This window comes from Ipomoea nil, unplaced genomic scaffold, assembly GCF_001879475.1.
Source record: "Ipomoea nil cultivar Tokyo-kokei standard unplaced genomic scaffold, Asagao_1.1 scaffold1074, whole genome shotgun sequence".
NCBI lineage: Eukaryota > Viridiplantae > Streptophyta > Magnoliopsida > Solanales > Convolvulaceae > Ipomoea > Ipomoea nil.
Window position 1 is genome coordinate 3,051,612 of NW_017617502.1, and position 17,544 is coordinate 3,069,155.

At 34.5% G+C, this 17,544-nt stretch overlaps 3 protein-coding genes and 1 non-coding gene across 4 annotated transcripts; 1 reads left to right on the top strand and 3 right to left on the bottom strand.

Annotated features, from left to right (window-relative positions):
* The first annotated feature begins 1,231 nt into the window (after window positions 1-1,231).
* On the top strand, window positions 1,232-1,304 carry TRNAV-UAC. Its single transcript has one exon. It is a non-coding gene; the product is annotated as a tRNA-Val (tRNA).
* Window positions 1,305-6,214: 4,910 nt separating this feature from the next.
* On the bottom strand, window positions 6,215-7,891 carry LOC109182508 (kirola-like). Its single transcript, XM_019332634.1, has 2 exons — window positions 7,680-7,891; window positions 6,215-6,665 (listed from the first exon to the last, which is right to left on the bottom strand). The coding sequence occupies exons 1-2, from the start codon at window positions 7,852-7,854 to the stop codon at window positions 6,391-6,393; spliced, it is 450 nt and encodes a 149-aa protein (XP_019188179.1). The 5' UTR covers window positions 7,855-7,891; the 3' UTR covers window positions 6,215-6,390.
* A 2,966-nt stretch (window positions 7,892-10,857) lies between these two features.
* LOC109182509 (60S ribosomal protein L32-1-like) lies at window positions 10,858-12,633 on the bottom strand. The gene is made up of 4 exons (XM_019332635.1): window positions 12,553-12,633; window positions 11,824-11,918; window positions 11,270-11,451; window positions 10,858-11,168 (listed from the first exon to the last, which is right to left on the bottom strand). Exons 2-4 carry the CDS (start codon window positions 11,911-11,913, stop codon window positions 11,039-11,041), a joined length of 402 nt encoding a protein of 133 aa, XP_019188180.1. The 5' UTR covers window positions 11,914-11,918; window positions 12,553-12,633; the 3' UTR covers window positions 10,858-11,038.
* A 779-nt stretch (window positions 12,634-13,412) lies between these two features.
* On the bottom strand, window positions 13,413-17,248 carry LOC109182547 (asparagine--tRNA ligase, cytoplasmic 2). The gene is made up of 8 exons (XM_019332690.1): window positions 16,577-17,248; window positions 15,680-15,916; window positions 14,796-15,356; window positions 14,520-14,705; window positions 14,356-14,420; window positions 14,150-14,279; window positions 13,999-14,057; window positions 13,413-13,795 (listed from the first exon to the last, which is right to left on the bottom strand). Exons 1-8 carry the CDS (start codon window positions 16,967-16,969, stop codon window positions 13,612-13,614), a joined length of 1,815 nt encoding a protein of 604 aa, XP_019188235.1. The 5' UTR covers window positions 16,970-17,248; the 3' UTR covers window positions 13,413-13,611.
* Window positions 17,249-17,544: the final 296 nt, after the last annotated feature.

Consider the following 17,544-nt stretch of genomic DNA (forward strand, 5'->3'; position numbering starts at 1 on the left):
AATGCAGGGAATTCAAATTACATTGTTTGGTAGGGAGCAATAGAATTATTGTGGTTGAGAAAGAAAAAGTGATTAAAGACTAAAATATCCTTATGTAATAATAATAATAGCAATCACCAAAGATACTTTTGTCATTTCTTCTATTTTCCCTTTCCCACAAGCATTGAATTGTAATTCGGTGGAATTCCAATTCCTTCTAACCAAACAATATATATATATACATGCAATATGCAAAACATAAATAAATTTATTCGTATTCTTAGGAAGCGCGTTTTATTTTTAAAAAAAATCTCTATTGATTTGAGCCGTTGATCTAGATTTGATCAACGGTATAGATCTTACCCCATGTTTTATCGGGGAGGCTCTTCGCACCAGAACCATATATATATATATATATATATATATATATATATATATATATATATATATATATATATATATACACACACTGTACACACACATGCAGTATTCAAAACATAAATAAATTTATTTGTTAAAATTCATTACTAATTATTTGTGCGGCAATTGCAGAATAAATAAATGGACCACGCAACATATACTAGAGTATAAGTTTAAACAAGGCAAGTAGTGAAATCACCTGAGTAGTCACCAGAATGAGATGTACAACGTAACCAATTAAATTGGGCACCATCTCATCAATGTTCTCAGCAATCAACACCTCCTTTAGTTCTCTACCTTAGACTTTTCTTGTTTGTGTTACTTTCACGCCAGCCTAGCTAGCCTTACTTTCTTTGGACACAAAACACTAAGGTGTCTTTGATTCAAACATTAGAATCAAAATAGTAATGAGAATCAAATATATGATAATGGTAATAGATTTAAATAGATGGAGTCACTTTGGGTGGTAATAAATAAGAATTGGAATCAAAACAAATAAATAATTAGTTAATTAAAAATAAAATAAATAAATATATAAAAATATATAATACATACCTACACACGCATACATATATTTATCCTTTGCAGAGTTCCTTTCCTACCAACACATTTTAACGATATGGTGGAAGTTCGTCTGATTTTTGGGACTGCTCCAATCGACTTTTTGCATAATTTCTTTCATTGGCCTTCTTGATTCGTGCCATTAGTTGTTTATTACCTTTCTGATTAACTCTCTATTAACCCTTTTAGTTGGAACCGATCATTTAATCATCTTGGTTGGAGTTCACCTTTGAATTTCGTTTTTCATTTTAGAGCCTAGTTTCCTCCACTGGTTGGTGTAGTGTAGTGGTTATCATGTCAGTCTTACACACTAAAGGTCCCTAGTTCAATCCTAGGCATCAACATTTATGTTCAATCAAATTTATCGTTAACAACTACCTATCAACAGAATTGTTTGTAGTTGTTTATTAGTCTTCTTATTTTAGCTAACACATTTTAATGATGAAAGTTCATCATTAAATCATATAGAAATTAATTTTAGTTTTTAGACAACTCTAGTACAAGACCGGGCTTGTAATTGAAGATTACATGCAACGCGAGTGCCACTGTTACTTCGATACATATTTTGTCTTCTCTTAATATGTTCATTTTGAAAATCAATTTCTCATTCACCGATTACTCATTTTGAGCATATAACATATCAATTTCTTCGTCTCACTACGAAAAACTCGAATCCACTTTGACCCGATCCAAATTGGTAGTGCACCCCACATATATTTGTACCAATATCCACTCACAATAGCCATTTTAGCTAAAATTTCCAACAGTGATGTCGGTCTCCTGTGATAAAATGGATCAACGATACTATGTTCGAGCACCCAAACAATAGTACCTTTGGCGAATTGAACTAGAACAAAAGGCTTGAACACAAGCTAATTTTCGAAAGAATGAGCAGAGTTTCTGGAAGAGATAGGACAATGTTGGAAGAGAGAAAATTTGGTTTTTTCTTAGCTACTTTGCTCTTTTCTGGCTTACAAAATCACTGGCCAAACATATAGAATATATAGGGTTTGAACATAAATTTCAGCATTAATAGGCTCCATAAATCCGAATTAAAAATCATATTATAACGTTTAAAACAATCATACTTAATATTAAAAATAATATCTGCGGTTACAAAATTAATATACAATTAATTCGTATCAACCATTAATAATCTGTTTCTAAATATCTGAGTGGCCGAAAAATCCATACAAATCAATTTTTTTTTTGAATTGGGACTGAAAATCGCACCCGAGTGGTGCCAATAGTACCGAAATGGTGCACCACCGAACCGTGCTAATTACGCATCAGCACCGAATCGGTGATTTAAATTCCAAAGCTTCAATTAAGCTTTCAAAGCCACCATTCGTGCCGCATTTCCCTCTTTACAGCACCGAATGGTGCATCCCAATTAAAAGCTAATCATAATTAGTTTAATCATACTTAGACTATATTTGACAAACCTAGCTGAAAAGGTAGCTGAAAGCTGAATAGCTATAAGCTAGGAGCTTAAAACTGAAGAGCTGTTAAGCTAGCTGTTATGCTTGAAAGTGTTTGATAAAATTAGCTTTTTAATAAGTTGATAAATGCAAAAGACAAAAATAACATCTTCATAAAATTTAAATTAATTTATTTACATATTAAAATTTAAAATTTTGTCTTAAAAAAGTTAACATTTTTGAAATAAAATTATTAGCATAATCATGATTTAGCATCCCGTAATGAAGTAGCAATATTATTGCGAATCTCCTTCATATAATAATAATAATAATAATAATAATAATAATAATAATAATAATAATAATAATAATAATAATAATAATAATAATAATAATAATAATTGCGGTGGAAATTGTGGATAAAGGAGAAGAGAAAAAGATTTTAATTGGGAAGGATAAAGGATGTCATTTCTTTAAAATAATAAGGATAAAGATGGAAAAAAAAAGTTAGGAAGCTACTATTTTATTTTGAAATGTTACGTGAGGTAGGGTTCCAAAATAAGCTCTTATTTTAAGCTACGAGTTTAATTATTTTAGGAACATTACCAAACAGAACTTATAGCTTATTAGTAGCTTAAAATATGTTATAAGCTCCTAAATGAGCTCTGCCAAACAGAAGCTTAATTAGCTTATCAAATTAATAAGCTACGAATCTTCATGTGCTACAAATAGCACTCAAACAATGCTAATCAAAATTAACACTTACTTAAGGAGTTAATACCTCCAATGGTCCTCCGAGTATTAGGGTATTACCAGGTGTAGTCTTTCGACTTTAAAACGACCACTAGACATCTTATTAGTTTAAAAAAATTACCACTCATGGTCCTATGTTAGGTTTGCTGTCAAATGGGTGTTAAGTATGAGGGCAAAGATGTCCTTTCACCTATATTTCTTCCTCACAAGTTTTGTGGGTCCCTCCACCCACAGAATGCCATCTCAAGAGGCCACTCTACCAGGGCCATTTTTTAGAATTTTGTGGCCCCGTTCTGATAAATAAATGAGGCCCTACCAAAATCACATACTTTAAAATCAATACTGTATTTTTTTTCTAATAATAAGGTGGTAAAATATTGCTATGCGCAAAAAAAAAAAAAAAAACAAAAAAAAAAACAAAAAAAAAAACAAAACAAAACAAAACACATATTATGAAATAAATTACAATTATAATTATTATGATAATAGTGTGCGCAAATGGAAGAAAAACAATGCAAGAGATGTTCAAAGTTAGTTTTGAACCTCTAACCTCTAAATTGTAATTGTAATAATTGTAATTGTAATAATACAATAAGCACATGTTCCTACCATTCCTTCATAAAGTCTTTTAAATTTAATTGAAAACTTTTAGATTTTATTTCTGAACTAGCTAGGTAAAAATTAAATATTGGAACCTCTAAATTTTGGGGGCCCTCTAAAATTAGGGGGCCCTGTGCGGTAGTCCAGCTTGCACAGCCTAAAATCCGGCTCTGCACTCTACTTCGGCAAGAATGGCAACGAAGGAAGCTTTGGCGTTTGGCCGTCAATGGTGAAAACCATGGGTTTCAGAAAACGAGTAGCTCTGATGATTGGCAAACCACCTGTGGATTATACCATTAACTCCTTTCTCTCTCTCTCTCTCTCTCTCTCTCTCTCTCTCTCTCTCCTCAAAGATGGAGTCTTTGGACGACCCTTCCTCAATTGTTTCCTGTTCCAAGGTAGTGATGCTGTTGTTTTGTATGTGATGGAATGTGAAGATGGTGAAGTGTAAACGAAGGTTGTGACACCCCCGAGTGTCGAACTCAATGATGGCAAATCGGAGTGATTAGAATGCAAGACAATTAGTTGTCACAGCGCATTGATAAGAAGATTAGGTGCAAGGTAGGGATGTGAAAGGAAACATATGCAATGGACAAGGAAGGAAGGAACATAAACTGAAAAAGCAGAGAGAAAGCTCTGGAAAATGTAAAGTGGTCTCCAAATGAAATCCCGCAAGGCTTTTAAACTGAACTTTGGATCTGGCCTGCGTACGAGGCACGTATGCACGTACGTGACCACGTACGCCATCCAACGTCCTCCCAACGCGCGTTGCTTGTCGCGTGGATCTTTCTGGAATTTAACACCTTCGACTTGGGTCCACGTACGAGGCACGTACGTGCGTACGGGGTGCGTACGCTGTCCATCTTCGCGATAACGTGCGTTGGGCCTTCATTGTTGGCTTCCGGTCGCCTTACTCCCTCGCGCTAACTTTCGGGTTGTCCCGGTTTGATTCATCATATGCCACTTTGCCTCGTTTTCGTCCAATTTAACCTATAAAATCATAAAATACAAAGTGCGGTGGCAATTTATAGCACAATGCACAATATTAGCTTAAAAGGCCTAAGAATGGTACACAAAGGATTGTTTATAGCTTAAAACTCACCCTTAATGGACCTTGAAAACGTGTGTTTTTTACACTTATCAGGTAGCTCTCTATGCTGATTCTTGGGCACAAAGTTTTCCTATACATGTACCCCACTTTTCCTTTTACTCCATGAATGCGGTATGCTTGATTAAGAAAAAGTGGTGAAAGTGGATACAGAAAAGGATCTAGTGACAGTGACCAGGAAACTGAACGTGAAGGCGATGGTGGAGGATTTCAAGAAGCATCTGGGGGGGGGGAAATGTTGCAGACATACCATTGTTGTGAACGAATGAGGAAGAAATATAGGTGAAAAGACAACTTTGTCCTCAGACTTAATGCCCCTTTGAGAGCAAACCTAACTGAGGACCACGGGTGGTAATTTTTTTAAACTAGTAGGACGTCTAGTAGTCATTTTAAAGTCGGAGGACCACATCTAGTAATACCCTAATACTCAGAGGACCATTGGAGGTATTAACTCATACGAGAAATGATTGATTTGCCCTCACACTTAACGGTCATTTGACACCAATCCTAACGGAGGACCATTGGTGGTTATTTTTTAAAACTCGGAGGATGTCTCGTGGTCGTTTTAAACTCGGAGGACCACACCTGGTAATACCCTAATACTCGGAGGACCATTGGAGATATTAACTCCTTACTTAAGCTTAAGTTTTGACTCCTCTCAAATAGGTTCACTTTGAGAATCAATTTCTCATTCACTTATTATCAATTTTCAACATACAATATATCAATTTCTTCATCTCACTACGAAGAACCCGAATACACTTTGACCCGATCCAAATTAAAAGTAGACCATACATATATTTGTATTACAAAATACCCACTCAAAATAGTCATTTTAATTAAAATTTCTAACACATCCAACCAAACAACCCATAAGAGTTTAAAATGTGTAAACTGAGAGACTCTATCTTGTGTTGTTGCAGTAATTGTACATTCTCCCAATAATTAGGAATTGGGGATTCAACCTTTTGGGTGTAGTAATTATACAAATTTTCAAAATACACAAAAAAAATAATAATTAATTAATTAACTCGCCCGAGACCAACATGTTTTTTTTTTTTTGAAACCCGAGACCAACATGTTATCTTCTCTAGGTTTTAAAATTTAATTACAGTTTTCCCTATCATATCATTAATTAAATCTTCAAATTAAATGCACCTTTCATTTTCTTTTCTAATAAAAAATCATTAAACAACACTCCGACATTTGTCTGTTGGCATACACAAGCAAATGTACACAAAATAACAAACAAAAATATTGAAGTGTAGTATTCCTCCTGTAAATTATAATTCGTTCATAGGTCCTTTACATTCCAGATTTTCTTAAACATATTAATGTAAATAAATTTCCCACAATACACAGGAAGATAATAGAAATTATTAAACATTATAAAATACCACATTATTTTATTTATGAACATGTAGGAAATAATTCCTTATTACTTTATATTTTACATAACACACTTGGAATATAGAGACACTGATACATCATATCATACATCACAAAGCCTCCATTATTTAATATATTATTATTATTATAATTTCATATTCATGGCTTCGGCTTGGCATGGTGATTATCCATTTCTTTGGTAAATTTAATAAAATATTCCAAATAAGTGAGCGGCTCAGGAATCTCCTCTTTCAGCTTTTCATAAACCATAGTCCAAGTCACAAAGTTATCATCATCATTAGTATCAACTTGACATATTACGACGAAACTCTTATAAGATTTCAAAACGTCACCTTTTATTGCCCTATATTTCAATATTTTCTTCTCGTCATCTATGGTTTCCATAACATGCTCCACCATTTCAGTTTTTCCATCTGTAAGTCAAACATTAATTACAAATCCATCACGTGTTAACAAAAATGATCACATAACATTTTGATGAAAAAAAAATACCAATTTTGGTCCACGAGTATTAGCAAAATGACAGTTTTGGTCCATATGTTTAATTTTTACCGATTTCCATCCACAAATATTGTTTTAGTGTCAAAATTCATCACGCCGATCACCCTTTCATTTAAGGCATGCCGAAATCTAAAATTTTTAAGGATATTTACGTAATTTTCAACTTAAAATCTCAATTTGAGTATTAATAAAGAAATTTAAGCCCTAAGCTCAATCCAATTCGCAATTTTCATCCCCATCCTACCTTAATTTGAGGAGAAAAACTGCGAATTAGGATTGATCTTAGAGCTTAAATCTCTTTATTCAGGTTCAAATTGAAATCTTAATTTGAAAATGACAAAAATACCCTTAATAATTTCATATTTCGACATGTCTAAACGAATGAGTGATTGACGTGATGAATTTTGGCACTAAAACAATAATCGTGGATTAAAATTGGTACTAACACAATAGTCGTGGATGAAAATTGGTAGGAATTAAACATGTAGACTAAAACTGTCATTTTGCTAATACTCTTGGGACCAGCAATTATAATGTGGACCGCGGTCCAAAAACGGCGATGTTTCTTTAAGTAAAGAAACAACGTGCCGTTACAGTTAACGAAGCGCGCATTTTTAGTGTGTTAATTACCAAGTGAAACTACTGTGTCTCTAAACTGACACTGCCTCACATATTATTTTTATATTATCAAATGAAACTGCAATTGAATTGAAATGAAACTGTAGTTGTGTTGAAATGGAACTACAGTGTATACAAAATGAAACTGAATAACAGAGTTACATTTTGCGGAACGACACGAAACGGGTACCATTTCTTTTACTTAAAGAGACCGTGCCGTTTTTGGATCGCTGTCCACAGTATAATTTGCCCTCGTGGGACCAAAATTGGTATTTGCTCAAAAAGAAAAATTAAAACAAGTACCTTACCTTGGGTATATTTAAAGATAATGGTACAGCCCTGAGTTCCCCACTGGCCATCAACTGCATGAATGAGTGAGGTCATGGAGGGTAGATGATGGGGTTTCTCCCTAAAGATTTCATAATATAAATCTCCATGGAAACTGATCTCTACCTGCGCAACTAGCTTCCCTTTTAGCCCCATCTTATAGCAAACACCTCAGAGTTTCTTTATTCTTAGTTGTGATGAGAAACTTAGCTCATCCTTGTAGTCTTATATAGGCCCGCTCAAACCACTCTCATTTATTTTAATTTGTGTGGGGCACCAAATCCACCAAGTAAAAGCAGAAGATTATGGCAAATTATTGTGGAGAAAATGACAGAAATGTAAATATGAAAACATGTCATTTCTCAAAATATGACCAAAAAAAAAAAAAATTTGAACGAAAATATGAAAAATACATTTAGAAATGTGTTTTATCATATTTCCAGTTAAACTTAAAACGCGTTTCTCGAAAAATGCACACTTTTTTTTTTTTTTGATTTTTTCAGCAAAGGAAAAGGCAACCAAACTGGTCGCCTTCTCCTTCGCCGAAGAAACCAGGGAACAGTTTTGGTTGCCGGCTTCTCCGGTGAAGGAGAAGGCAACCAAACTGGTGGCCTTCTCCTTCGTTGGAGAAACCAGACACCATTTTTGGTCGCTAGTTTCTCTAGCAAAGGAGAAGGCCACCCCTTCGCAAACCAAAGCTGGTCGCTCATTTCTCCGGCCTTCTCCTTCGCCGGAGAAATCAAAAATAAACAAATAAAAAAAATTAAAAAAGTTTGCGTTTCTCGAGTAACGCAAGTAGGATTTACATTTCTCGAGAAACCGTTTTAAGTTTGACCCGAAATATGATAAAACGCATTTCTCAAATGTGTTTTTCATATTTTCGTCCAACTTTTTTTTGGTTATATTTTGAGGAATTCCATATTTCACCTTCACATTTCTGTCATTTTTTCTCTTTTGTGGATCATGTATGGTCCACACAGTGTTATATAGACCATAAAAAATGTACATTTTTTATGTACTAAAAGGATATTATTCAAATAATGTACTTTTCTTGAATATAAAGTACATTTTTAATATGAACAGATACTACAGTGTAATAGAGCTAGTGACATTCAAAAAAAAAAGTACATTTTTAATATATTAAAAAATACATTATTTATGTATTAAATATACATTATTTTATAATATATAAAATATGATTCATACAGTTTGTGTTGACTATGGTCCACACAATAATGATTGGAATATTATTATGTAACACATGAAAATTAAAGTTAATAACACCTAACACGCGCGCCTCGCCTCAGTGTACTGTACTACCAAACAAGCCATCAATATTGACTTCAGTAAAATAACTTTTTTTTATAGAATAGTAAAAATAACTTCTTCTTTTTTTAGAACAGTAAAAATAACTTATTAACACATACTTTCAAAAAAAAAAAAAAAAAACCTTATTAACACATCTTCATTAAAGTAGTTCAAAAGGCAATGGAGTTAATACTTAATTTAATTTTAAATTATAGTGACTTTTTTTGTTTAGTCCTAAATGACTTTTGGTGCTTAATTAGGTTATCGACTTTGATGGTTTTACCCAATTGAGTCATTTGTTAATATTGTTTAGTAATTTCACCTTTATTAATATCAATTTAGTCCTTGACTATATTAGTTTTACCCAAGTTAGTCTTTGACTATAGAGGTTTTACTTAATTTGGTCCTCGATTATAATGGTACATTTTTCTCGATTAAGTCCTTGGTTCTAACCGCTGAGGACTCAATTGGATAAAATTATCAAAGTCAAAAACTTAATTAAGCACAAAAAGTCATTTAAGACTAAATTGAAAAAATAAACTACAATAATCGAGGACTAAATTGAGTATTAACTCATATTTTAAATTTCTTTTTGAAAACTATTGGCTCTATTACATTGTAGTATATGTTCATCTATTGAAGCACAAAGAATCAAGACCACCTTCATTGAGGTTCGATCACATAACCTCCCATATGAAAGAGTCACTACATGTCAGCTGAGCACAAGGTTCTTGGCAACTCATATTTTAATTTAAATTAATATAATTAGCAGAATAGTTGAAATGTAGAGTTGTAGAAAGGACTAGGTTTTTTACATGGTACGTGGGATAAAAAAAAATGGTTATTACGGGATCAAAGTGTGTGGTTTAACCACCCGCACCAGGAACTTTGATTTGCAAATATACTCGAAATGGAAAAGTATTCCTAAAAATAATTCTTCATTCTAATTATTATAAGTTATCATTATTTTATATATTTATTTATTTACTTTATATCTATAAAAATAATAACATATACAAAGATCCTTGTAAGTTGTAGCGGAAGTCTATCAGTAGCTATGTTGTTTATCTTGGTTCCAATTTAATTTCCTTGTCATGTCGGAAACATAGGACTGTAACTCATTCGTCTACTAAGGCGGAATATAAGGCTTTGGCGGATGTTTCTGCTGAAGTTACATGGCTTGTTGCTTTGCTGCGTGGGTTGGGTCTGCCTCTCTCAGTGTCTCCTAAGCTGTGGTGTGATAATTTAAGAGCCACCTACCTCTGTGTCAATCCTGTTTGTCATGCTCGTACTAAGCATGTTGAAATAGACTATCACTTTGTACGACAAAGTGGCTAAGGGGGAGCTTCAGGTAAATTTTATCTCTATGAAAGACCTTGCTGATATATTCACCAAACCCTTGGCTGGGCCTCAGTTTGCTCAGCGTGACAAACTCAATGTTGTTAGCAACCAATGCTCAACCCTAATTCGTGATTTCGCGTAGTAGATCAAACATACCTTTGCTTATGAAGTGCAGGTTTCGTGTCGATCAAGTTTCTCATCTTGCATTCTTGCTCACCCCTACTGATATGATGCACGGTGGAAGGAAAAAAAGAAAACAAAATGCAAAATTAGATTTTTTTTTTGTCAAAATAGCTTCCAAATAAGAAAATTTTTCCCACATCATATGGTTTACACACAATATCTGAGGCAACCAGTTATTTAGAGTACGTAGCATTATTTTACAATATTCAATGATTTGATTGTATTTTTTAAGTTCAATGGATGCATTTTCATATTCAACTCAACCAATTTAAACCTTTTCCCATATAACTTTAACCAATGCTGCGCGAACACGAAATGATTCCTGGGTGGATAGAACAAACCCTGTTAGCAGTGAGCATGAACTGATACAAGGATCTTCCCAAAAACTAGATAGAAATGTTTGCTGAAAAATTCAAACAAAACTTCACAGAATGTTTTCATTGTTCTTGCAATACTAAATAATGCAGAAAGTTTAGCCGCAAAGCAGCTGTCATGTTTGCTGAGTAGCTCACTCGTCTTCCTGGCTACGCAACCTTGCCAATTTGTTGGTCACAACAACATCCAACTGTGCAGCGCGCTCAACAATTTCCTTTCTTTTCTTTGTTGAAATATTGTGTGCTATCTCCGCACAGTAAGTCCTAAAAACACAATCAATCAATTAGTAAGTCACAACTATATAGGTGGAAATGGTATCTATGGAACTTTGAGATTATACAACATAGTCAAAATCATTACAAACCTGTTGTGCATCATCAAGAGTTCCAATTCTTGAACATTATGCACAAGGAATTTCTTAAAACCATTTGGTAGATAGTGGCGGGTCTTCTTGTCTGAACCATAGCCAATGTTGGGCATCAGAGTACATCCTTTGAACTTTCTCCTCACACGGGAATCAATACCCTTGGGCCTACGCCAGTTTTCCTACAATCAACAATGTCAATCCAACAAGAAATAGAAAGTTGCATCTTAACGGTAAACCAATTCATCTTAGATAGATATTGCATGACACACCAATCAGCCATACACACCTAGCAGTTCTGATTATTTCTAAGGATATGTAGTATCCCTGAAGTTGAAGACGTGAAGGCAATACTCAATGCTTAATAAATTGATAATGGTTGATTGCCTGTAAGGCAATGGGAAGCCTTTCTAAAGGCAGCTAAGATAAAGGAAATTAGAAAACAACATTGCGTATTTATTCAAATGCTAAGACACCGGCAATCGTGACTCCCACAACCCCCACCGATTAGAATGATCAAAACAATAAAGATAAGTTCATATGAACCATCATACCTTAACAGAGATGTAGCGGTCACTCTGTGGCCTCTTAAACTTCTTCACGCGCTTCTTCACAATCTTCTTATCAAGCAAAGGGACCGCCATTGTTTCTACAATACATAAAACCATATAGTAAGATTTAAGAAATGAAAAACACTAACAAAAAAATAAATATTGAAAGAGAACAAATTTTAAATTCTCCAACTGAATGCACAGAAAATACAGAGAAAAATGGGATGCTCCAAATTGAAGTAGTTAAGTAAAACACAGTATACATTAATCTTAAGTCACACAATAAATGTATGGAATATGTAAATTTTTTAATGCCTCTTCCCTATGTTCAAGTTGAATTCATATAAGCATTTAGAGTATAATTACAAGAATCACTTAGATTCGATTCACCCATTTCATTACTTTTGATCATTGACATATCAAAGAAAAGCTGTCAAATTTTTAACACCATACTTGCAAATGTAAAGCAAAAACACCACTCTACGCACTAACATCGAAAACGCTATGCAATAATCTTCGGAAATAACTGATTTATATTAATAGCCTCTAAAACATACAAATCCGTAGATACATGATTTCGAAAGGAAACAGTTCAATTGAGAAACAGGTAGATTTCTAACCACATAAAAAAACAAAAACAGCAAAAGAAACGACTTACATGTTAACCAAGCTGTACAATGAAACAACTATATAACATACACTTATAAGCTGAGTATAGATGAGGTATCAAACCTGGTTGCGACGCTGCGTTGAAAGCTCCTTCGGAGTGAGGATTGAACGATGACCTAGGGTTTTACTCATTTTATATTGACGAAATCCCTAATCCAATATTCCAAATTGGATCTGATTTAACTTGTAATGCTAAAGCCCACATTGCAGCCCATATTTCACAAGGGTGTTCCACAATTGTTAATTTGTTATGACGTGAAGTCATGTCTATCTTGCAAGGTGGACACGGTTCTATATTCCTAAGTATTAAACTCTATATTCATAATTATAAAACACTATGTTTATCATGTTTGAACTTCATATTCATAATTATTGAACTCTATATTCATAATTATAGAACTCCATGTTCATAATTATAGAACTCTATGTTCATAATTTTTGAACTCTATATTCACAATTATGACAGTTTTGGAACTGTGTCCACCTTGCAAGGTGCACACGATTCCACAGCATAATTTGCCGGTGTTTCAATGCTTATCAATAATTATTGTGTGGACCATGGTCCAAAAATGACGTCGTTTTGCTTAAGGTACAAATCGACGTCGTTTTGGGCCAGAACGCACAATATAATTTGCCAAAAATATGTGCAATAATCTTTGGAAATAAGAATTTATTCATAAGAATAACTTAGGATATGAGAAAATAGTATATCTCATAAAGTATAATTTTCGCTATGTGTATGAATATTATTGGGTGAAAAAGAAAAGTGAAAGTCTTGTCCAAAATCTACTTCTACTTGTGATTTAAATAATGTCATTTATTTTATTAACTTATATTATTTATCATTTTATTTATTTATAATATAATTTAGTACTAGTAATTTGAAATGTGTAGAGCCAAAGGAAGTAAGGAACACATAAAGGTGAAGAGAGGGTTGAAAAGAGATTTTGCATTAAGGCATTAGCCACTAATTCTTGTAACAAACATCTGTAATTCTGTATCCATATGTGTGAGAATTTGATGTTGACAAAGCATCAAATGTGTACACGGACAAGCATTACAGATTAGTTACTCTCAGAGTAGCCATTGATTGATCTTTAGGAATTTCCTTCACCGAAAAGCTTAAGCACTGGCTTTGCCAGGACTTATGGGGAAGGGAACAACATCTCTGATATCACTGAGCCCGGTGGCAAAGAGAACGAGCGAGTCAAGCATTAGGCTGAAACCGGAATTCTTGACAGCGCCATGCCTGCGAAGATCCAAGTACCACTCGTATTCTTGTTTAGACAACCCGAGTTCCTCAATCCTGAAAACATTTGAAAGAGACATTGGAAAAGGTACGGTGAAGAGCAGGCAATAAAGGAAACGGCCAAACAGTTAGGTACGGGGATTAGTCTGAGTATGGTACGGGCTTAAAGGTGCCTCCTACAGTTAGGACCTGCTCAGGACACCTCGTGGTCTGACCAAAAAAATAAAGGAAATGGGCAGTGTAAAGTGAAGTGCCCTTACCTCGAGCTAAGAATATTAAGGCGTTCCTCACTCTGGCTTCCTCTAACTAGAGTTCCAACCTGAAACCGCTTGGGCTCGAGATCAGTAAACGATGGGAATTGCAGCAACCGGGGTTGAAAAGGAAAACGAAGGAATTGATTGTTTCAATTACCTTTGGCAAAAGTAGATCGAATGCTGCTACTGTTTTTGCATCATCATTGAGGCGCACATAGAACGGCTTCACTTCTTTTGGATGGTTATATATAATGACCGGCCTTTTATAAATCTCGTCCACCAGATAGCTATCACCCATAACACAATGCTGAATGAGAACTTAAATTTGGATAAATCCTATGCCATTAAAAACTGATTCTATACCTGGTGTGTTCATCACTCAAGGGAACTCCCCACTCTATATTGCTTTCAAATTTCTTTTCAGTGACCTGTTTACAATATCAAGAATGCGTAGTGTTTTGATTTTTACAAGAAGATTTAGCAAAGCACTCAATGAACGTGAGTACGTGACAAAAAAAGACCTTTACCTGTTTCAAAATCTCCACGGCTTCTGTATAAGAAATCTTTTCAAGCGAACCTGATGTCATGAACTGGAGGTTCTCCACAATAGTTTTATCAACTCGCTTCGAAAGAAAGTTTACATCTTCAGCGGACTTCTCTAGAACGTATTTGCAAACAAACTTCAACAGGTCCTCTGCACACTCCATGGCATCCTGGAATCCAAAAAATGGGTAACATAGCATGGAAAAATACCTATTTCATTAAACCATCTTGGACAGAAATTGAGTGGTTCTTCTGAATACCTCTAATGCAGAGAAAGCTATTTCAGTCTCAAACATCCACATCTCTATTAACGACTTCTTTGATTCCGATTTCTCAGCTCGGAACCTGGGACCATATGTGTAAACATTTCCAAGTGCACATGCTTGACTCTCCAAATGAAGCCGGCCAGAAGCAGTCAAATACATCTGGCTAGAAAAGAAATCTTGACAGAGATCAATTCTATCTTCTTCAAGTGAAGTTCCCGATTTTGGTTTTCCCTTAGCTTCTAACTTTGATACAAGCTCAGTCGTTTTCTTTAGATCCTGAACTGCTGCAACCACGGCTTCCTTGTTGCTTTCGGTTCTTCTAAGTTCTTCTATTTGTTTGGATTTTTCTTTGATAGAAGCTTTGATGGCTTCAAGACTGATGCCATCTGCACTACCATCCTTGGGTACTACAGTAGTGACTAGAAATCTTTTGCTACATTCTTCAAAGACAGTGCTAGTAATTACAGGCACTTGCACAAAGAGAAATTCATTATCTTGAAAGAAGGAATGCGTTGCCTGTGTAAGGGCATTACGGATTCGCATAACAGATGCCACCTGCAAAACCAAGCAACTCGATAACTAAAGAAACATTGGACATTCAACAACCTTAACACCAAAGAAAAGTAAAGAGCAACTAAATAAGTTCCCGGTATGTTAATATTTGTATGATCTATGAGAAGCTTCTATATAGTAATAAGACTCAATTTGTAATAAGCCATTTTATAAACATTTAAATAGTATATTGACCAATCAAACCAGCTAAAATTGACTTAACAGCTATGTTACCAAACAAGATGTAAAGCAAGCAGACAAATCCTAAGGTGATATTAGTAGAAAGGATGTGTGAGTGAAAAAGCGAAAAGTGAAAAGAGTATCACCGTTGTTGTTCTTGTCCGGAAGTGACAACAATCCCTTAACAACTCCAGAGGCAAGCGTTTTCTTGATAGTGGATACTTATTTTGGTCAACTGTTCCAAGATGTAAAACTTTGTCTGCTTTGAGTTCAATAACATGTTTCCCCTTCAAAGATACCTGCTGCAATATACCTTCTGCTAATATGCATGTTCCAGTAGGCATAACTTGGCAAGGACGAGCCAGCTCAGAGTCCACCACTACCTACAATATACACCGTACATTTGTAATTTTAAAAAGTTTTTTAGAAAAAATGTAATTTTAATCTCCCAATTATTCTTTGTTAACGGTTTTAGTCACTAACTTTTTACCATTATAATATATATATACTTTTAACTCTTCAAAAAGTAGCAGTTTTAACCCATGGAACAATAAACTATTAAATTCTATTAAAATTTTACTTAGTACATAAATATTTTAATACTTTGTAATGTTTCTTCTTTGAGTATAAATCTTGTTTAGTCTCAATATTTCATTTGTAAAATAAAAAACATGATTTTAACAAGATCATGTAGAGAAAATAAGGATGATATGCCACAATTAAAAAAGAAAAAATTTAGCGAAAAATGTTGTTATGAAATGCCAAAATTGACAATGTTAAAAAGAACAAAGATAATAAAATTTTTAAATATCCATGTACAAAGTAAAATTTTAATAGAGTTTAATAGTTTTGTTAAAAAATGCAGTTTTTTTGAAAAGTTAGGAGTGTATATTGCCTTGGCAAAAAGTTAGCGACTAAAATAGCTAGCCATGAACAATTGAGAGACTAAAATTGCATTTTTTTTTCAAGTTTCTATTCGCATAAGAAAAGACAAAAAACGAAGAGACATTTTGTCGAACAGAAAGTGAGCGTATCGAGTATACCTGAAGACTCTGCACGCAGGAGCCATCACTGAGTTGCAAAAATGAAACTGATGGCTGGGGCAGTTTTTGCACAGCAGAGTCCAACTTCTCACGAATCCGATATTCTCCCCCTCCTCCGAAAACCTTCATGATTGACCTGATAAGTGGGATTCGGGATTGAAGAACCTCCACACAGCTCACGTCTTTAGTCTCCACAGCCTCCGGAGCCGGAGCCGGAGCCGGGTCCTTCCTGATCTCCCTGGAGGACTTAACCCACCCTCCAATCACTATTCTCCGGCCAGCAAATCCCATTCCACCATCGTTACGTTCAAATACAGTTTTCAATGTCACCCTGTTTGTATACTTGGAAAGGGTAACTGGTGTATCGACCGGCGCCGGTTCTGATGAGGCCATTTTTGGTGAAAAAGATTTGGGTATCTGATATGAATGTCGTTGAGATTTGGGGATGCGAATTTGTTGTGTTGTGAAAGGAGATTCATTTGGGTTTATATATGTATTGGGAAAAGCAGAGGAGAAGATGGATGCTTTGCTTGAGAAGCAAAAGAGGGGAATTGAAGAAGAAAGAAGAGGGTTTTAGGAAGTTTGGGGGAGAAGCTAGGAAAGGGATTGTTTCAGGTTCTGGTTGTGAGAAGAGAGTGGTTTGGTATTCTTCAAATGTTGGATATCCGCGGGAGTTTCTTAACTACCAACTGTTTTTCTAGTTTACCCTACTTTATCCTAAATCCTAACTAGAATCCACCATAACTTTATTCATAACTCATAAGAGTTAATTCCATTTTATTTTTTTTTGAATTTATAGGTGACAATTTACTTTTAATTTTTCTTTTTTGAAACGTTCATTTTTTTCCTATAAGGATTATCCCCTATATTGATGAATATTCGTATTCATATTCATTTGATATTCGAATTCCAAATTTGATTCGTATTTTATTCGATCAGTTTATTTGAATATATTCGATTAGACTCAA

What these genes read in the sequence shown, in the direction of transcription:
- LOC109182508 (XM_019332634.1), bottom strand. Translation starts at nt 7,854, where the DNA reads ATGGGGCTAAAAGGGAAGCTAGTTGCGCAGGTAGAGATCAGTTTCCAT. An exon ending in TATCTTTAAATATACCCAAG is followed by an intron (nt 6,666 to 7,679) that starts GTAAGGTACTTG and finishes TTTGACTTACAG; the next exon opens with ATGGAAAAACTGAAATGGTG.
- LOC109182509 (XM_019332635.1), bottom strand. Translation starts at nt 11,913, where the DNA reads ATGGCGGTCCCTTTGCTTGATAAGAAGATTGTGAAGAAGCGCGTGAAG. An exon ending in ACCGCTACATCTCTGTTAAG is followed by an intron (nt 11,452 to 11,823) that starts GTATGATGGTTC and finishes TGTTGATTGTAG; the next exon opens with GAAAACTGGCGTAGGCCCAA. An exon ending in CTCTTGATGATGCACAACAG is followed by an intron (nt 11,169 to 11,269) that starts GTTTGTAATGAT and finishes TTGTGTTTTTAG; the next exon opens with GACTTACTGTGCGGAGATAG.
- LOC109182547 (XM_019332690.1), bottom strand. Translation starts at nt 16,969, where the DNA reads ATGGCCTCATCAGAACCGGCGCCGGTCGATACACCAGTTACCCTTTCC. An exon ending in TTGAGTGATGAACACACCAG is followed by an intron (nt 14,280 to 14,355) that starts GTATAGAATCAG and finishes TATGGGTGATAG; the next exon opens with CTATCTGGTGGACGAGATTT. An exon ending in CTTAATATTCTTAGCTCGAG is followed by an intron (nt 13,796 to 13,998) that starts GTAAGGGCACTT and finishes AAATGTTTTCAG; the next exon opens with GATTGAGGAACTCGGGTTGT.